This window comes from Pleurodeles waltl, chromosome 1_1, assembly GCF_031143425.1.
Source record: "Pleurodeles waltl isolate 20211129_DDA chromosome 1_1, aPleWal1.hap1.20221129, whole genome shotgun sequence".
Lineage (NCBI taxonomy): Eukaryota > Metazoa > Chordata > Amphibia > Caudata > Salamandridae > Pleurodeles > Pleurodeles waltl.
The window spans coordinates 857,656,828-857,677,200 of NC_090436.1; the positions used below are offsets into that span (position 1 = coordinate 857,656,828).

At 44.7% G+C, this 20,373-nt stretch overlaps 1 protein-coding gene across 1 annotated transcript in view; it reads left to right on the forward strand.

Moving 5' to 3' along the window:
* The window catches only part of PCSK5 (proprotein convertase subtilisin/kexin type 5), a 1,225,695-nt gene that overhangs the window by 1,062,174 nt on the left and 143,148 nt on the right, over positions 1-20,373 (forward strand). Inside the window, exons 25-26 of the mRNA XM_069229360.1 lie at positions 6,834-6,876; positions 14,521-14,663. Coding sequence (XP_069085461.1) covers positions 6,834-6,876; positions 14,521-14,663 — 186 coding nt within the window. The remainder of the gene's footprint in view (positions 1-6,833; positions 6,877-14,520; positions 14,664-20,373) is intronic.

The window sequence follows — 20,373 nt, forward strand, 5'->3', positions numbered from 1 at the left end:
CTTAGACCTAGCAGAAGTTTAACATCAGAGTACCTAACAAGCATTTGCAATGCAATAGGGCTCGCATTTCTCTGAGTTACAGCTATTAGCAGTTGTAAACTCCCAACCGGATTTTTCTTGCCACATTGAATGGAAAAAAACAGCGCGATCGCGCTGCTACAGTCCACTCGTAGTGAAACCTATCCGCAAAAGTGCAATTATCTACGTAACCGGCAAAAGTGCAATTAACTATGTAACAAGGTCGATGTTATGCAAAGCGCTCGACTTATGCCAAGCGACTTCGCGCTGCTAACAAAAGATAAAAAGTAGTTCACAAACCTGATGGGAAACAGCAAGCCTCGCATATTTTCAGTACTTGGTTGCTGTGCTCGAGGAGGGCTAACCACCGGAAAAGGCATGATGTATGTGTGCCTTCCACTAATGAAAGCAAGCAGATTTTAACAGACAAGCCCACGAACCAATAAAAGACAGTATCGTGACATGGACGGGGCTCCGAACCCTTTTCTAACTCCTAAACCGTCTCACAAGCGAAATGCATGCGCAAGCGCATGCGACACAGACTCGACCCTAAAAAGCAGAATATCTATAGGCACACCACAGAAGGTAGGATGCTTTGCACTTAAAGAAGTGAGAGTCAATAACATTTGACTTTGAAATACTTGTTATCTCGCCAGACTCCAAAATGACCACAGGTCTTTCTGGCTCTTTGCGATGGATCACCTTGTTTAACTTGTTCGATAAGACTGCATGCCTCTAGCCTTACATTGTATTCGCTTTTTAGGGCCCAATGGCAGCACTGATCAGTAGGTGATTGTTTTTTCACGTTACATTAACAGGATCTGAAAATTAAGACATGGACCATGCAGACGTATCAATTGTTTCTGCACTAGCATCGTTAGTATTACAATTGCTGTTTTATTTGTTTCATACTAGTATAAGGAGCTGTTTATATAATTGTTTATTGTGAAAAGTTATTCCGTTAGCATGTTTCTCAAAATAATTTTGCATTAGCAGTACGTTTAAAGGGCTTGTTAATCTCAAAACAAAAAAAATGATTTTGTCTGTCTTCCTAAAATATACTCCTATGGATTTTATTTTTTCCTTCACAGAAAACAAGCCAATATTTAAGTTAGATGTCGCTGCGACTCTCTTTCCCTTTAAATTCTTGTAGTAATGATGACCCCTGGCGATGTAGCAGAAAGCATCTCCTTTCTAGCTGTTCCTTGGATGTACCACTTTAGTACATTAAAATCCAAATGACAAAAAGCAATTTGTATGTATTGTATTGCAGTTGCCTTTGGGTAGCGATTCATACGTCTGACGAGGTGCCGGAGTGCAGCAGAGCACGTCACGCCGCAGGGCGTGCTTGGTTGGAAAAACATTGACATACTCTTTTTCTTTCTCTGTTTTAAAGAGTGTGCATTGTGAGTGTGGCCTGTATGGGTAGGGTTTCTTAGTCTGAAAGTGTTAAACACAGACCAGCCTGAAAACCAAGGCTGAAGCAAGAGAATGGCCTGGTTACTTACTAGTAATCTTCATTACTCTGAGTCAAGTCTTCCTCGCCACATTCATTACACAGTGAGCTCTAGCTCCCCCACAGAAACCTCCAAGCAAAAATTAGCGCTCTAGCCTTCCCATCCCTCCCCAGTATGGCCGACTGCCCCTTCTCTCAGCATAGCCATAAAAGGAGGCTCAACCCACCCCACTTCTTGTTCCTTTCCCAAGCCCCAGTGCATATGAAGCCGACAAAGGAAAACAAGGGAAGAAAGGGATTGGAAACCCGATGTGGTGAGGAAGACTTGACTCAGAGTAATCAAGATTACTGGTAAGTAACCAGGGCATTACCTCCTCGTCAGTCTTCCTCGCCACATGTATTACACAGTGAGCTGATAACAAGCCAAAATCAGCTCCATGCCCAAAAAGGAAAGTACACAAGCAAAAAATCTGCCTGTACACACAAAATAGTCAATCAAGAAGCAAACAAGAAGCAGGCGACAAGTCTGTCACAATGAAACTCAACAGCAAGTGTACAGCATGCAAAAAAGCAGAAACAAAGTCAACATCTGCCGCCCCCCCAATACCAACCTATAGTGGTCCAAATATATGTTGGGGGAAGCCCACATGGCCGCAATGCAAATGGCCACAACAAAAAAAAACCATCAAAGGAAACCCAAGACACCGAAAGACTTTGTTTAGACCTCCCATGAACATGGTGCCCCAACTTGGGCCCTGAGCATCAGAAGTCAGACAAATAGCCTGAATAATCCATCGATGCAATAGGTATGTGGAAAGTACAAGACTAATCCTAACCAGACCAAAAGACAGAACAAGCTGACCTCCCCCAGAAAACTAGCAGACACAACAACATGGCCCGAGACCAATCCAAAAAAGACATAAGTGAGCCTCCACCCCCTTCGGAGTCCAAAAGAGAACACTGGAAGCACCACCTATCGGGCCATGTAAGGCAAAGACCGGACTGTGAGCAAAAACTTGGAATCTGGTCTTAAAACAATCCTAATTTGTAAAACTTGCCAAAAAAAGGGGGCGATCTAAGGAATGACCCCAGCTCCCCAAGTCATGTTGCTGACACACGCCTCACCGAAACACCATCTTCAGGTTCAAGAACTGAAGATCAGCTTCCGGCAAAGGGTCAAAAAGGGAAAGCATGAAGCGCCCTTAACACGAAGTTAAAATCCCATTCCCTGGCTCGACACACCATTCTAGGATGGTGCAGAACAAAACAAAGCAGCAGTGTAGACACCAAGGAACTCAACAGATCCAAATGCGAACTTCCAAAAGCCGTCAAAGCCACACATTGGGCCTGTATTGCAGAAGGTGCCATCCCCAATGTTAAGCTGTCTGCCAGAAAAAAACAATATCTTCACTGGCTCAATCGACATGGAGCTCAGATCGTGTCCCACACACCACTTGGAAAAGCAACCGCAAGTTCAAGAGTAAAACCACAGTGTCGCTGGTAGGACTTAATCAAGTCCACCACATCCATGGCACAACCCCTGGCCAACAGATTCACCCTCTCAATAGCCAAACCTGAAGGTCTGAGCAATGCAACACTCCTGTGGAAAAAGAAGGCCTCCTGTAGTGGAGAAGGATGGTTCGGAAATGTCCTGCCCGATTTTGAGCAAAACTCTGGCAATCATCGGAATTTGACGGAATGCATATAGCATTCCCCCGTCCATCTGAACGTTAGTGCATCCACTGTCCACACCACTTAGCAAGGACTAAGTGTGCAGAAGTGTGGCAGGAGATCAGTGTCTCGCACTGCAAACAGAACCACAGACAGGCACTCAAACCAACTTTGCCACAGAAGGGACACCTCCATGGTACAGAGTCACACTCATCGTGGTAAACCCCTGCTTAAGAGGTCAGCCGCCCAACAGTTCCCCCTTGGGAGAAACACAGCCCTCAGTGACAACACCATGCCATGCCCCCAACATGGCAGATGCCACAGAGACTGAATCCTGCAACACCCCTGGTGGTTCAAATACCCCATTACCGTCCTGGTTCGAACATGGTGAGCCCTGAGGGAGGCTACAAAGGCCAGACAGGTGAACTGGTCAGCCTTCAATTCCCCTTATTTCAAGGAGCAGACAGCCGGCAGAGGGACCCATTTCCCCTATACAGAGCAAGAGTCCAAGGTTGTCCCCCTAGTCCAACCTGCAGGCAGTTGTAACAATCACCAGAAATATAAACACATGAAATGGAAAGGCCCCCTGGTAGAATACTGCTGTCCAACCACCACTCCAAAGCCCTCCAGATCTGTGGAAACACCCGTGCTGGAAGAACATAAAAGTTGGAACGCGGGAACTGATGCATTAGCATATGACGGATGAGAGAGTACATGTGTAACTGTGCCCATGGAAGAGCATAGAGAGCTGCCACCACCAACCCACGTAAACTCAACCACAGGGACACAGGAGCTGAGACCTGACTGAGCAGATTCCCCATTTTCATCAGTAGAAAACCACTGATGGCCACTGGAAGAATACCAGTCCATTGCCCATGTCCAGGTGACCACAAAGGAGGACCAGGTCCTGTTTGGGAACCAGACAAGAACACTTGACATTGATGAGAAACCTGGGAGCAACCAAAATCCTGCCTACCTCCCTTACGGAGTTGTTAGGAAAAGAAGAGGCAGAGATCAGCCAGACCAGCAAACATGGAAAAATCCATAATTTGAATAACTCCCACCAAATGCGCCAACATTTTCGGGAACACTCAGGAGAAATATGACAACCTAAAAGAGTGTACATGGAATTGGTAATGCCTGGAGCTGATGTAAATCCTAAGAAATCTCTAGAATGAGGGATTGATCTGATGTGGAGAGACACATCCAACAGAGAGAATTATGCTACCACATCCCCTTTATTTGGAAAAAGGAAGAAATTCTAGTAAAGAGAATAATCTGAAATGAACGTGATGAATCAAAGAGTTCATCCTTTTTAAGGCCAATATTGGTCTGAAATCACCAGACACTGTCCTTACCGTGAAGAGAATGGAATACACTGCTTGAGCCTGTTGAAGGGGAGACACTAGTGTTATAGACACCTTGTAAAGCGGGTCCTGAATACCAGACAGAAGGGCAACTCTCTTCACAGGATTAGATGTCAGAGAGGCATCCACGAAAAACACTGCAGGTGGAAAATCAAAAACCACCAGGTAGCCCTCTGCGATTACTTTCATCACCCACCGATCTATTATGAACACTTTCTAAATTACGAGAAATCTCAACAAACTTCCACCCATCAGCAACGAGAATGTGGGGACATGTACAGAGTCAAGAGTGTGTCTGCTGAGTGTGCCCCAGCTGCTTCCCCTTTCAGGAAAGAGCTGATAGCCCCTAGAAGCTAATAACAGACCAAAAGGCGTTCTTCCACCAAACAAATAAAACCACTCTCCTGATGGTCTAGCCCGGACCAACAACTTGTAGTCCTTCAACGACTATATCACCTTGTCTCTCAATGGTAAGTCCCAACACTTTAACTCCCAAGAATGGGACTTTCATCAGTCATGCCATTGTGCAGCATCCGCCTTCCAATTCTCAAACAAGGCCCTAGTAAGGACTAAATGGAGTGAGACTCAGATGCAGAAGCTTCAATAGACACAATAAAGGCAGCATAAGGCCTTATCACTGCCGTTACCACCCCCCAGCCACAGGATCTGCTGAAGAGGTATCCCCAGAAAAGAGAGGTACTCAGTAGGACAGATCGCCTTCAAAGAGCCCACCATCATCAACCGAGGGAAGACTACAGTAAACCAGTGAGTGGCATACCCATTAGGCAAATAGCGTGTAAAAAGAAAATAGGCTAATCAATGTCCAGCCACACATTTCCCACCACCTTCCAAATAAAAGAGAGCAAAGGAAGTGACTCAGATCCTAAAACACCTGCTCCCTTCAACATACTGAGTGACAGTCCAAGAGCTTTACCAGTAGGCTGTAAGTCTCTCTCTGAAACCAACATCCTCCCCACCCTGATCTGCACTAGTAGAAGGTACCAAGCGCAGCCTCTTAGGACAGGAAGGTCCCCTGCATTCCATAAAAGCAACAGCCACTGCAGCTTGAAACATGAGCTGTATGGCTGGTAAAGAGGGAGCCTCAGTCCAACTCTGATCCTCATTGCTAGGGCTTGCCTTCTCCTGGTCTGTGCCCGAAGTCTACAAAATGCCAACAGCATAAACAATGCCCAAGCTACCTAGTTTGCCGGCATAAAGAGACCAAGCAATGAGGAAGCCAGAAACCACATCGGCTCCCCAATAGTTTAGCAGTAAAAAACAAAGGAGATGTGTGCACTCATACCGCAAAGCAGTCACTGCTTTAATTCACACAGCAACCCACAAGTCCTGCATGTGGGGCCGCCGTTCCGACAGCTGAATGCTGAATGCTGTAGTCTCATTCACCAACCCGCTCAGCCAATTAAACAGGCGGCAATGGAGTAGCTGCAGGTCCCATGTACAATCAATCCGGGACAGTCTGACTCATGGCAGCAGGCTACACCCACCCCCAGGATCCCGCCGAAGGCAGAATGATCTCAGCTGCTCATCACCCAGAGCCCGCTACAGCAGGGCCTCCTACCAAGGAAAGAGCCTACTACAACAAGGCTTCACAGGGAGTAAACACGGCATGTGCGCGGGATTGCCTAATTACGATCCTACAAAACAGCGAGTCTGCCATGCGCACCTGAAACACTGGGTATTAAGGCCTGCTAAAGCGCAAACTCACCTCACTTACCTGAAACTTGTTTGAAGGTTCCTGGAAGCAGAACTAACTGTGTCAAGTCTCCTTTTATGCCTATCCTGAGAGATGGAGGCATTTGGCCATATTGGGGAGGGATGGGAAGGCTGGAACCCTCCTTTTTGCTTGGAGGGTTCTGTGGGGGAGCTAGAGCTCACTGTGTAATAGATGTGTCGAGGAAGACTGACGAGGAGGTAATGGTTTCACGTGAAGACCACAGGAAGCGGTAAAGTTTACATGTATCATCAAAGCATTACATATGATATTTTTTGTGGCTCTGGATTAAGTGGGTCGTGTCTGTGTAAGGTAACCGTATTTGTAGAAAGCGACATTCTACACATAAGTATTTTGCTTTTAGATGTTTTAATTTCTCTTCAGAAACCACCAACTTCAAGCTCATTGCCAGCATCATATGATAAGTGAGTTAAAGCTAGTATTGCTATTTTCAGGTTTAAGCAATTGCATTACAAGCAGTAGCAAATCCTAATGCACTGACCAGGATAGCAAGCCAATGTTATCGATTTTCCAATTATTCGGACTACTTTATTAACGATTTCCTATATTTATTTCATTTTGATTCCAGCTGACCCGGAAATCTGTTCTTCCTGCATCGAAGGACTTTACATGTGAGTTTCAGTGCTGCTTTAATGTGACCGAAATTGCTTTCAGCTGCACTAATGACGCCCTGCTCAATGTGTTCAGTCACGCGGATGGCTAAGTAATATTGCTTAGGGCAGAAGTATGGGCAGCAGACAACATTTCCTGCAAATGTAGTCCGTTTGTTATCAGCTACCCAGATATACCCAGGAATGTGAAAGAAAACATAATAACTTATCAAATAAAAATCAATTTAAAATTCTCGTGTTAAGTGGCAGGGCGATTTTTATTGGTTGATTCTAGAATGATCTCTAAACATGAGCTTTTCGTGAGTCCGTAGACTGCCCAACTCCTCACAAGCTGGTGGCCCCTCCTTAGTGAAAGTGCCTGGGTTCTGGAGAGTGATGAGTATCCAACAGACCTGCCCATAACCAATTTGGCAATTCTTTCCTCACAAAAGAATGAAAAAAGGGCATGATTCATTAAAGAGCAAATCCACATAATTGTTCGAGCACTTTACAGAGATTTCAGACTTTTAGCCCATTCATAAATCTGATGTGTGTGTCAAATACAAATATAATTGTTGTAGTTAGCCGGCATATACCTGTTTGCCAAAACCTACCTTATGTGGACTGTCCGAACTGAAGATAAGTAGCTGGGTTAATATTAGGTTTTTGAAAAGTTTTAAGATTACTGAAAATGTTTGAGAATGCCCAGGAATTGAAGGTTTTGTGGGTGTGCACTCCATTTGCAATGCCCACTCACTTGACAGTACTTTCTATTTGTATCAGGATTCAGAAACATCTCAAACATCGGCTCACTTGCGGGGTTGGGAAGGCCTGGAAAGTATAGAAGACAATGTAGTGCAAATTGGGTTTATGTGATAACACTAGCCCACACAACACAGCTTCACTTCACATCTTCACTTCTAGGTTAGCCTGAGCACTTCCAGGGTTTTAGTGGAGGATTCAGTATTTAGAGCCCCTTCAAGATGGAGCAGACCCCTGGAAACATGTTGCATAATTGCTGTGGCTCTCTGCTTCACTTTAGTTCACACCCATGTATCCATCCTTGCACCTTTGTTGTTTTCACTGTTTCCAAGTACTGCAGTACAGGATTCCCCTTAAGTTGCCTTCATGGTCTATTAGTCCTTATGCTCAGTTCCTTGTATTTTTTTTTACCATTTGAATTCTCATCCTGTAAACTAACTTCTTCTAGGGTTTCTGTCTGGTCTCCTGACAAGAGATCGTAACAGCAGATTGCTCCAGTATGACAGAGATCTCGTAATTCCTTAAATTCCCAAAAGTTACCTGCTAAAACTCCTGAGACCTCTACACCTATTGAGACGGATCCATCTGCATGGGCGAATCCAGTCCTGGTTTTCTCTTTCCCCCTTTTCTCTGTTACTTCCAGTTCCTCTGGTGGGCACCGCATCTACTCGATACGACTGCATAGGGATTTAAGGATATCAGGGGTTGTCGGTGGGTCAGACTACTCCAAAACCTGACAACATGCCACCTTAGATTGCACACCTTCTGCATTCTCTATCGTCATTTTTTTATATATGTTTTTATTGTCTTAACGCACAAGTCAAATAGGGGTCATATTAGGTTTGACAATGGCAGCAACACTTCAGCAATATAATTCTGCACCTCATTTTACTTTGTCTCGCATATGAGCATAAGTGAACAGAAAAAGTCGAAAAAAGGAAAAAAGAACTTCAACAATGGAGTTACAAGGGAGAGGAGTATCCTACATCATAGGAGAGTGTGGTATTGCACTGGGTAGGTGGTGGTCCAGGTAGTGCACCCATGGTGTGCTACAAGTGCAAATGACAGGATTGATGGGGCATGTGTGTGTGTGTGCGTGAACTTTAGCTTCAATTATTTGGTACAGGGAAAGAATGAATGTGTCCCAGGTTCGGATAGTGTCCCCCAGGACCTCACAGTTGGTCCCTGCACCGGTGCGGTTAGAGTTACAGTGGGGTGCTGCAGCCGCCTGTCTAGCGCGTAGTTGGCGTATGCCCGCGGCCTTTCTTACTGATAATGGGTGTCGTGAACAGGTGGGTGAAGCCATTAAACAGTATATGGAATTCAACTGGTACATGACACAGTCTAGAGGGCTGGAATGGGAGGGTATGAAGGCAGTCATAAGGGGGGAGTGTATAGACAAGGTGTGCGGGGTAGGTAGACAATTGGAGCGGGATCTTACAACGCTGGAGGAGAAATTGGGGAATCTGAATTATATTAAAAATAGAATTATGAGGAGAACAAAAGCCTAGAAATGGTTTTCACAATGAGTGATTGTCCACCTGTGATGAAAAAACCTTCAGGCAAATGTATTTTGCACTTTACAGATGAGGTGACAATCGAATTGTGGTCACTTAGATCTATCTTAGCAACTGAAAGATTAGTTATTTGAGCAAACAATTAGTATAAGTGCCTACATAACCAATTATTAATCCAGCCCCGGGCTCATGTGAGTATGAACAAAGGGCATATCCCCTTGGGCTACACCATTTGAAATTATGCATCTCAAAATGATTATATGAAATAATTGTTTACCCTAGGAATAGGGTCAGGTTATCTACAAACTGTAATTGTCCTCCAATAATTTCCAAAGATAACTAGTAATTGTAGGATTGAAGTCACCTACAATAAGCAATTTACATACACCATCATTTGATATTAACACTTCCAGATTTCTTTTTGGATGTTATAATTTTGTCCCCCAGGAGATACATATACATAACCTAGAAGACAGTTAAGAACATTGGTACCTAATATGCTACTAACACCAATTTCACACACTCCTAGAAATTGAAATATATGGAGACCAGACTATAATTAATTCTGCATTTAGACATATTGAAAGGTCTCCACATGTGCACCCTTTTATTAAAGCTGAAGCCAGTCCATGTAAAATGATACAGTCTGACAATGTAGGCTAATGATTATATAGCTGTGGTGCAGAACATGTTGGTCTAAGTGGTTAGGTGCATTCTGGATCGACATTCTGCATTAGAATTACATTACATACGAGAAGGAAAAAAGACAATCTTTTAAGAATTAGTACAGGAGTTACAAAAAAAAGAATCCTCAATTTGAACCAGCCTTCCATGTGCACCGAATTGCTGATGTTGTCCCTTGTTCTTGAATCATGTCACCTTACCCACTATACTAATGCCAAAACGCCTGAAACAGTGCATGCTAAGTAATACACTGTTATCATTCTCGGAAACTTGCATGTGAAACAAAACACCAGTCCCGCTCCAGAAGGCAAAAACGAGGGTGGAAAAAGGCGCTGCTTCCACTGGACAGTCCAACATCTCAATTCCACAACTTCAGTCCAAAAAGTGTCCCAGCCTTTGAAAATACCTGACAGCCATCCTTAGAAACGTCCCATCAATTAAATCCACAGCAAATCCAAGTATGCTATCACTAAAGACTTCCAGCTCACCTCCAGAACTACCTCAATCACCTCCATGTGCAACAAAATATGACAATGATTGTAGTTTTAGCCTTATAGGGTGCTATAGAGACACACCTTCTGCAAGGCCATCAACTCCTTTTTTAATACCCTGTATACTCCTTTTTTAATACCCTGAATATTCTGACTCTTTCCCTGCATGGCTTAGCTACAGTCCAGGAACATTCAGGATATGTTTACCATTTATGGATTTCCCCCAACCAGAAAACTGTATAGTTCACAATATGTGCCCTTTAATTGGGAGGCAATGAACTTTCCAAACATATATGTGAGGCAGGATCTCTGTATCAAAAAACTTCAAGTGCATCATAGCAGTGATCAAGTCAGACTAAAATTCCTGAGAAGCTGTGCGTTCCGCTTGTACTCTCTCAATAGTAGACTCTAACTTAGATATCCGTTCTTTGCTGTCTTGCACATCCTTCTTTGTCTTAGTCAACCTCCAAAGGTGGCATTAGTGACATATGTCAGAATCTCTCTCTCCTCAGCATTGGATCTATTCTGCTTCAATTCTTGTAATGCCATCAAGATCCAGGACTTTCCGTGGGACAGCCAACATATCCATCAGGAACTCCGGGTGTCATCTTTTTCTCGTTCAACTGTAAATTCAACTATGAGGAGCAGAGATCCATCTTATCTTTTCAATGTCTCTCTATGTCTTCTTTATTGAGTATGCCATGGCTGGTCATGGCAACACCCCCCACAAGCTACTCTGCCTATTATTAGGGCAGAAACAACATGTGTCTCAGATGTCTCCTGGTAGCCACTTTGCCATAATCATCCATTTGAGAACTGTAAGGGTGCTGAAATTACATTTGCTTTTGATTCTGGATCTTTGCAGAAGTGATGTGGATTCCATCTCCCTCTCTCATCTTTCCAGACACCCTCCACTTTCAATATTAAGGCCCGTATTTATACTTTTTTTGCGCCGCATTTGCGTCGTTTTTTTACGCAAAAACGGCGCAAACTTGCAAAATGCCATTGTATTTTGTAGGTTTGCGCCGTTTTGCGTCACAAAGCGGCGCAAATGCGGCGCTAAAAAAAGTATAAATACGGGCCTAAGTGTCTAGCTTTTAAGGCACAAGGAGAAGGGGAATGAACAGAGAGAGATAAGGAGTGACATGGCTCTGGTTGAACTGTCTCTGGATGACTTCATTAGATTACTGTATTAAAGCTTCTGTCAGCAGAAATTCCTCTGTATTTTTTCTATGAGCAGTGAATCAGACAAGAAAACGATTAATATCAGCAGACTGTCAGTCTGTACATTCAAGTTACATTCTTAATTTATCATTAACTCTTCAAAGATACAAGGATTCAAATCATTTTACAAATTGTGGGTTAATTCTGGATCTCACAAAGAGGTGCAAGGATTCCAGGGCCCGATTTAGGCCCATATTTATACTTTTTTAGCGCCACATTTGCATCATTCTTTGATACAAAAGCAGCGCAAACTTACAAAATACAATTTTATATTTTGTAAGATTGCGCTGATTTTGCATCAGAAAACGACACAAATGCAGTGCTAAAAAAGTATAAATATGGGCCTTAGAGTCTAGTATAGACGTAATTATAAAAGTGACAGATATGCAGTCCGATTTATTACAAGTGCATTATATCCTATGACACTTGTAATAAGGTGAACAAGATTCATCCTCTGCCAAACTCTAAATCAGACTTCATATACTTTAAAAGATATCATTAATTCACTGGAATAGGCTTCTGCCCTTATCAAAGGCTCAAATCTCTCCAGCAGATGAGTTAACTGTGTTCCTTTACACTATTTTAGATTGCACAATGTCCAGACTTCCATTGAACCTCCTAAACTTGACAAGCTTAAAGTTTTTCTCTGTTATTCAGAATGTTCGCTGAGTTCCTGGAGAATATTATATAACTTATGAGCACATAGTCATAGCTCATTGTTTCACTGACCATAAATCCTCTTGCAGCTGCTGAGATGCCCAAAACCTTGTCCCAGACATGAGCTAGAAGGTGGGATCCTCAGGTCTAGTGGGAGCACATGAAAACAGAACCAATCAGGTCAGGTTCTGCAAAGGGAAATGCATTGCGGAGGTACGGCACGATTTACACAGCTACCTGAGGCAACATAGCACTGAATTCTGGTGGGATCTGGAGTTCCATTCCATTAGCACAGAGTTCCCCGTCAGTTTCACAAAAAAGACTCAGAAAGCACTCTCCTATATTGCGCAGTTCTCAGGACTAAGACTACTGCATCATAGTCTTGTGAAATCTCACAATTCTGCACTAATACTAGAAGAGCCAAACAAGGGGCAGAGAAGAGCATTACAACACTGTGAGTCATAAGGGATAACCCAATTGAAAAGCAAACATTTGAATGAGATTAGAAATGGCTGGAGGGGTCTATCATGCAAAAAAGGGGGCTGAAGGTGAGTAAAGTAGAGTGAAGGGCATTAAATGAGGAAATTGACCAAATAACCCAGTAGAAAATGCTTTCTGAATGTAAAGTCGAGTGAGAACTTACCAGACATGGGGGATAAATATAGAGAGTGAGAAGCATGTTGAGAAAAATCTGAATAACTAAACTAATGTTGATGTAGGCTGATACTGCACTAAAGCTACATTGTCCTAGTATGTGGCAGAGAGAGCATGACGTTAAAGGTCCCTTAAAGGGCGTCTCAAAAGTTCCTTGAGCCAACTCACATCCAAACAGCAGATTTATGGAGGTGAATTAATGAAAAACAGACACTTTCAAACTGTTGTTCAGACAGTGCATGTGAAATCATGGACCACATGCACAAAATTTAGGGATTGCGATTTCCGTACCGAATTGCAATTAGGAAATCACAATTCATAATTTAAGAAAAATTAAAAGTTTTCAATAGTGGTTCTGAATGGGTCACAAATCGACCTACTTCATGAATATTAAGGCGGTAGGTTGCAATTTTTAACTCATAAGAAATTATAGCCATCACAGGGATGGTGGCCTGATAGGTTGAGCAGACCGGCATGTCTGTGATTGCTTTAAAAAAAAGCAAAATTTTTTGTAAATACAACCCGGTTTCCTTAAAGGAAAATGGGATATGTTTAAAAAGGAAAAAAATAAACTTTGAAGTTTTCATTTTTTATGAGTAGGCAGTGGTCCGCGGAACAACTTTCTACTCTTAAAAAATACTTGTGTCCCAATCCCAAAAGGGTCCTTTGAGGAGCTCTTCTTATTTGTGAATGGGTTACTACCTCCTTCAAGGAGTCAGTAAAATATTAATGTTTTGCGACTATAAATTGTTCGCAAAACAGTCATGCATGCCATTCAGGTTTGTTATAAAAAATGGACGCCCTAAACATGCCCCTTCCAAATACTGAATTGCAAGCACAAATTGTGATTTGGTAACCTATAACTGAATCATAATTTGTGTATTGTGCATATTTAAAAGCATTTTTGCAGTCTGAAACTTTTCATCGGGTCCTTGATGTCTAAGTTTTTGCCCAGTCATGATGTTAAAATGTCTGACATCTTATGTCCTCACAAACACTATGGCCCTCATTATGACTTAGGCGGATGGAAAAGGCCATCTGCTGAAATTCCAACGGGGAGGTTGCGGCCATTATGGCTGCCTCTCAGCCGGGACCATTAGAAGTTTCCCTCAGGGTCAGCGGGCAGAAACTCAGTTTCCGACAACTGTCCTAGCAGGGAAAGGCCTACTGCATTGCCTCTTGCTCGTAAGAATTGAATGCACCAGCACCCATCGCAATATTCACTGTCTGCCTAGCAGACAGTGAACATTGCGATGGGGCAGGCCAGGGGAACCCCTGCACTGCCCATGCCAAGTGCCAAGTTCATGGCGGTGTTATCACCATGAAACTGATGGCAGAGAAGTGGGTCGTAATCCCCAGGGTGGCGCTGCTTGCAGCGCTGCCCTAGTGGATGAGGACCGCCAGCACCGTCAGACCGTCGTGGAGATGAAAACTGGCAGTGCTGACGGTCCGACCGCAGCGCTACCACCGCGATCGTAATGTAGCATTCAGACCGCCTCATTGGCATTTATCTGACCGCCACCGCCACCCTGGCAGTCATTAGAACGCCAGGGTCATAATTAGGTCCTATATGTTTGAAAGACTGATGCCTAGTTCTTTGAAAATAGAAAGCAAGAACCTAAAAATATCATAAGCAAGGATGAGGAAAGTAGACTAACTGAATTATACTCTACTAGGTACCAGAGCCGCTGCTACAATTCTTGTCCAGAGAAGACCTACGCTGAAGACTCTTCCATGAATTGTGTGGACTGTGACAGTGCCTGTCTTAGCTGTGAGAAGAGTGAGTGCTTCTGGTGTAAAGAAGACTTTTATCTTTTGGGTAAGTAATGTGTTCTGTAATCTATTCACCTTTGTTGAAGGCACTAACACAGAAGGGGCGGGCGGGTATGCTCAACAGTATGCCACGGTATGCAACTGCAGCACAATTTCTATTAACCTCTCTTCTACATGAGAAGCCTTGAACGTTTTGGTCACCAGATGATCTGGATCCGAATAGATGTTATAGACAGCTTGTCAGTAGCAAAGGTAATACAGCATCAAATATTGCATTGCTTCTGCTCTGCAAAACTAGGCTTTATGGGAAGAAGAGAGGGACACTTGTCACTCGCAGTGACGTATCTCTAAAGGACCTGGGGAGCAGCCAAGGAGGCTTTGATGAAGATTCCCACATAGCCATTAGAACAATTAAATTAATGACTAGTCTACCCCTGACCATGGATAAAGAAATGCAGTTAATTCTAACTACTGCTTGTTGAATAAAAAGGAATATTGGGCCACATGTACAAAAGTCTGAAATAGTTATTTCCTAATCGCGATTCCCTGCAAATCGCAATCAGGAATCACTATTTCAAATGAATGAAACTTTCTTGAGTGTCATTTGTGATTCCCAGTGGGTTGCAAATAGACCTACCTCATGAATAATATTGAGGTAAACTTTGCTTTGCAGCCCATTGAGAACTGCAAAAATCACAGGGATGGTGGCCTGCTGGGGTCAGCAGACCACTATATCTGTGATTGCTTTTTAATAAAGCAATCTTTTTTTTAAATGCATTCCGTTGTCCTTAGAGGAAAATGGGCTCCATATAAAAAGACAAAAATGAAACTTTTAATGTTCATTTTTTAAGAGAAGACAGTGGTCGTGAGACCACTGCCTGCTCTTAAAAAATATTTTCCCAACCATTCTCAAAGGGAAGGGGTCCTTTGGGGATCCCTTCCCATGTGTTAGTGGGCTACCACCAATTTAAAATTGGTGGTAATCTGCAAGTGTTTTGCAACCGCATTTCAGTCGCAGAACATTCATACATACCTTTCTGATTCGGTATTAGGAAGGGACGCCCTCAACATGCCCCTTCCTAATACCGAATTCCAAAACCCAAGTTGCGATTTGATAATAAGTTAATAAGTTACTGAATCGTACTTTGGACTTCATGCATCCCAGAAAGCATTTTTACAGTCGCAAACTGATAGATTCTGCAAAATTAGACCATTTGTGACTGGAAAAAAGCTTTGTACATGTGGCTCGTATTTATTTATTGATTTATGTGTCTTCATTGACATTTTATACAATTTTTTTTTAAATATATTTTTTTTTTGTGTAACACAGCAAATGAACATAGAGAAGATATACAGGTGAACGTAGTACAATGCAATTGTAGACTCATTTTTCACATCCCCTGGCAGTCAAGTCGAGTGTTACCGAGCAGCAGTGCCCGCAGGTGGCCTGAGTGCCCAAGCAGGCATGGGTATGCGCACGGTCGGTGGGGCAAAGTCAGGGGGGAGCGTTAGTCTGGAAAGCTTTAAAGGATTAAAATTCTACGGTTAGGGGGGAGTGTAGGAGGGCCTCGATGGAGGGGGCCGGGGGGGGCCAGCGAGCGCAGGCCACGGGCGGCGGGGGAGAAAAACGCACAGAGGAGTGCAGAGATAATAGAACCTGTGTCTGCCCCCTCCCCTACCGGCGGTCCCGGGGGGGGGGGGGGGTGTCTACCGCGTCGCATGGCTCGCCGGCCATGTGAAATCAGAGATCCCTACGTGGAAGCGAGCCCCCGGATGTCAAGGAGGCAGGGGGGGGACACCCGGTGATGCATGTGCAGTTGTGGGGTTAGGTCTCTTTGGGAGGCATTTGCAACCCAGCTGTTACCCTGCCAACACTCTCTCATCCCGTCCTCCTAGTGCGTGTTGTTTTTTTTATTGTTATTCTTTGGTGATGTTGTGCTAGGCTGTGCCGAGGTTACGCCTGAACCATCACATGTGATTATGTGGTCTGGTGCATGTTGTGGTGTGTCATTATGGTGTGTACGTAAGTATTTGATAATGTTAACGGGTATGTCTGTTCTAGATCCCGGGGGTTATCTTTTAGTGAGATATTCATGGTGGGCGTTCGTCGTCTTTGTTTTCGATTTTTGTAACGAAGGAATTCCATGTGTTTAAGCCCTTGATCGGGATCCCCTTGGCCAACAGGAGCTGCAACGTCCGTGCCTCGGCTCTGGCCCAGCGCAGCAGTTCTGCACGCCACATATCAATCCCAGGGGCGGCCGGAGCTTTCCAATGCATGGCTATAAGAAGCCTGTACATTACCAGCGCCAAGGCTATGCATCTTAATGAGTGCTTCTGGTTTTTGGGGCAGGGGCCTATACCCAGCAGGCACAGTTCCGGTGTAAGAGGGAGCATGATGGCCGTCCATACTGTCAACTGAGTTATAATATCATTCCATGTTGTACGGACTGGGAGGCAGTCTCAGGTCATGTGAAAAAAATTGACATCGGGAGTAGCGCATCTGGGGCAAGCCTGGGGCGATTGGGGAAACATGCGTGTGATGCGGTGGGGTGAGAGGTAAGTTTGGTGTATGTAGTTAAACTGGGTATAACGAAAACGTGGGTTGCGTGATACTTCTTTTACCATATTCATAGCCTGTGTCAGGGGTTCAGATAGCACGCTGTCCCATCTGTTTTTTGCTTGTTCTTGACTGTGTTCTAGGTGGGAGGCGAGGATCGTGTGAGTTCTGGATACATTTAGTGGGGCGGTTATGCTGCATAGTATGTTGTGGAGCGTAGGAGAGATGTTAGGCTCTAAGTTGCCAGAATTCCAGCAGGAGCGTAACACTTGTCGCACTGCTCCGAATGTTATGAAGCCACCTTGCCCCAAGTTATATTTGACGGAGAGAGCATTGAACGTTAGGAGGTGGCCTTCACTGTATAGATCCCCGATTGTGCTTATGCCTTTATCGACCCATCCACCCAGACCCACCTTGGGAGCTATATTAGCGAGTTTTGAGTTTGCTAGTAGTGGGATCTTGGGGGCGTACGGCGGAGTTTGGTCGTCCATTAGAACGTAGCGGCCCCATAGCCAGTGCGTGGTTTTCAGTAATATATTGCGTGGGTGTTTGGGGTGCTCGCGCTTCATAAGGTACTGGAGTACACCCGTGTTACCCAGAGTGGAGAGAATCAATTGTGATTCCGCATTGTCGGGGCATCCAAGCCAGGTAGATGTCCATTGTATTTGGCCGGCTGCATAATATAGTTCAAATCTGGGAGCTCCCAGTCCACCCAGGGTTAGTGGCTGATGTATTTTAGTTAATGCTACGCGTCGCCTACCATTGCCCCAGATTAAGGCTGTTAAAAGGCTATTCAAAGGTTTAAAAAAGGAGGCTGGCAGTATCAACGGTAGAGCCATAAAAAAATAGGAGAGTCGGGGAAGGATTATCATTTTAGCAATGGCCACTCTGGCCATAGGCGAGAGCGAGCACCAGAAGGGCAAGGAGCCTCTAATGGATCTGATCGCCTGCCCTAGATTACTGTCCCTAAAATCGTGTATGTTGTGATATATGTTTATGCCCAGGTATTTGAAAGTGGTGAAGCACCACTTCAGATCGCCCGGGTTGGGGAGTGCCCTGTGTGCCTCGGGGACCGGGCGCATGGGAAATACACACGATTTTGTCCAGTTCACCTTTAACCCGGCGAGTGAGCCGAATTTGCGCAATAGTTTCAATAAGTCAGGCAGAGAATCATTATAGTTGCGGAGAAAGATTAGGGCGTCGTCTGCGTATAAAGATACTATGCAGTGTGTATAGTTGTCGCGGATGCCCCATAAAGGGGCGACCAACCATAGGTGGGCTGCTAGGGGTTCGATGGCGAGAGCGAACAGAAGAGGGGACAGTGGGCAACCTTGTCTAGTATCCCTTTCAATATTAAATGATTGGGAGATCGTGTCGCCTGTCTTGGCCCGCACGGTTGGGTTAGTGTAAAGCACCCTCACCCATGCAATGTATGCCCGTCCAAAGCCCATGCAATGGAGTGTTTCCATCAGGAAGGGCCATCCAAGCGTGTCAAATGCTTTTTCTATGTCTAAAAACACCGCTACTCGGTGATAGTCGCCCTCTGGGGAGTTCGCCATTAGGTGCAGTAAATTCCGGATATTGCCAAAGGTGCTACGACCCGGAATGAAGCCGGACTGGTCTTGGTGGACTAAGTCTGCCATGTATGGGAGCAGTCGATAGGCCAAGAGTTTACAGAGTAATTTACAGTCTGTGTTCAGTAGCGAAAGTGGTCTGTATGAACGTACGTCTAGTGGGTCGCGGCCCGGTTTGGGGAGCACCGCTATTAGTGCTTCCCGGCAAGTGTCAGGCATTGACCACGTTTCTTGGCTTCGGATAGCATCGCGAGGTACGGGGTTAAGATTTGCGACGAGAACGTGGTGTAATATTCCGGCGGTAGACCGTCGCTGCCGGGTGCCTTGCCTTGCGATAATTGTTGCAAAGCCCGTTGTATTTCTTTTATGTCTATAGGCCTGTCCAGGTCTGCTGTTTGTGCGGTAGTCAGGTAGTTTATGGTGATATCATTGAAAAACTCGCTCATTGAAGTTGTGGAGGGTGGTGGGTGAGCTTTGTAAAGTGTACTATAGTAGTCTCTAAAGGCACTGTTGATATCTGCTTGGGTGTTCACTATTCGTCCTGTGTTAAGGCGTACGGGCCATATGGTGTCGATAGTCAAATAGCCTTAGTCGTTTGTCTGTTTCCTACCACTGTGTTCGCGTTCCGGTGAGCTCAGCCTGGCTGATAGTGCAGCGAGCAAATTTATTTTCGGAGGAGTGGACTTCTTCTTCTAGGTCGCGGAGCTCGCGTGCTAATGTTTGCCGTACTCCTACTGTCTTTGATATGCAAGCTCCCCTTATAAATGCCTTGTGGGCATCCCATTCGTTTGCTCTAGAGTTCGATGTTCCATCGTTTTGAATAAAGTAGGAGAGGTGTGTGGCTAAATCAGTTCTGAATGGCGGGTCCTGTAGTAACTGGGTTTGCAGGCGCCAAGTTGGGATACAGGCGCGCGGCCTGCCCCATCTAATATGGGCAATGTGTGGGGAGTGATCTGAGATTACCCTGGCAGTATATTCGGCACTCGTGATTTTATGTATCAGATCCGGAGTAGTGAGAATAAGGTCTATGCGGGTATGGAGAAGATGCACCGGGGAATAATAGGAGTATTCCCGGTCTTGTGGATGTAAGTGCCTCCAAGTGTCTATTAGGCGGCGATCCGACATCCACTTCCGTATCAACTGCGAGTTTTTGGTGGCTGGGGTAGCAGCTATGGGGGAGTGTGATCTATCTACGTCTACTTGCGGTACGCAGTTCATGTCTCCCCCCCAGATGCATGTTGAAAGTGAGTCATTTGAAATGTGGGAAATCGTTTTGTGTAGGAAGTCGCCTTGTCTGACATTCGGGGCGTATAGTCCGTTAATCACCAACATCTAAATGGCCCGTTAGATGTATATACCTGCCATCCCTGTCAGTAACGCTGCGTAGTACTATGTAGGGAACCCCAGGGGCTATCCACACCAGGACCCCCCCTTGCGAAGGATGAATTACCCGAACCGTATGCCTGTCCCGCCCAACACTTTACTAGCCGTGGGATCTCTTCTGAAGGGATGTGTGTTTCTTGGAGGATGGCAATGTGGATACGATGCCTTTTTAGGTGTGCATGTATTCTGTTGCGTTTTTTCGTTCCCGCCACGCCCTTTACGTTCCAAGTCATTATGTTGTA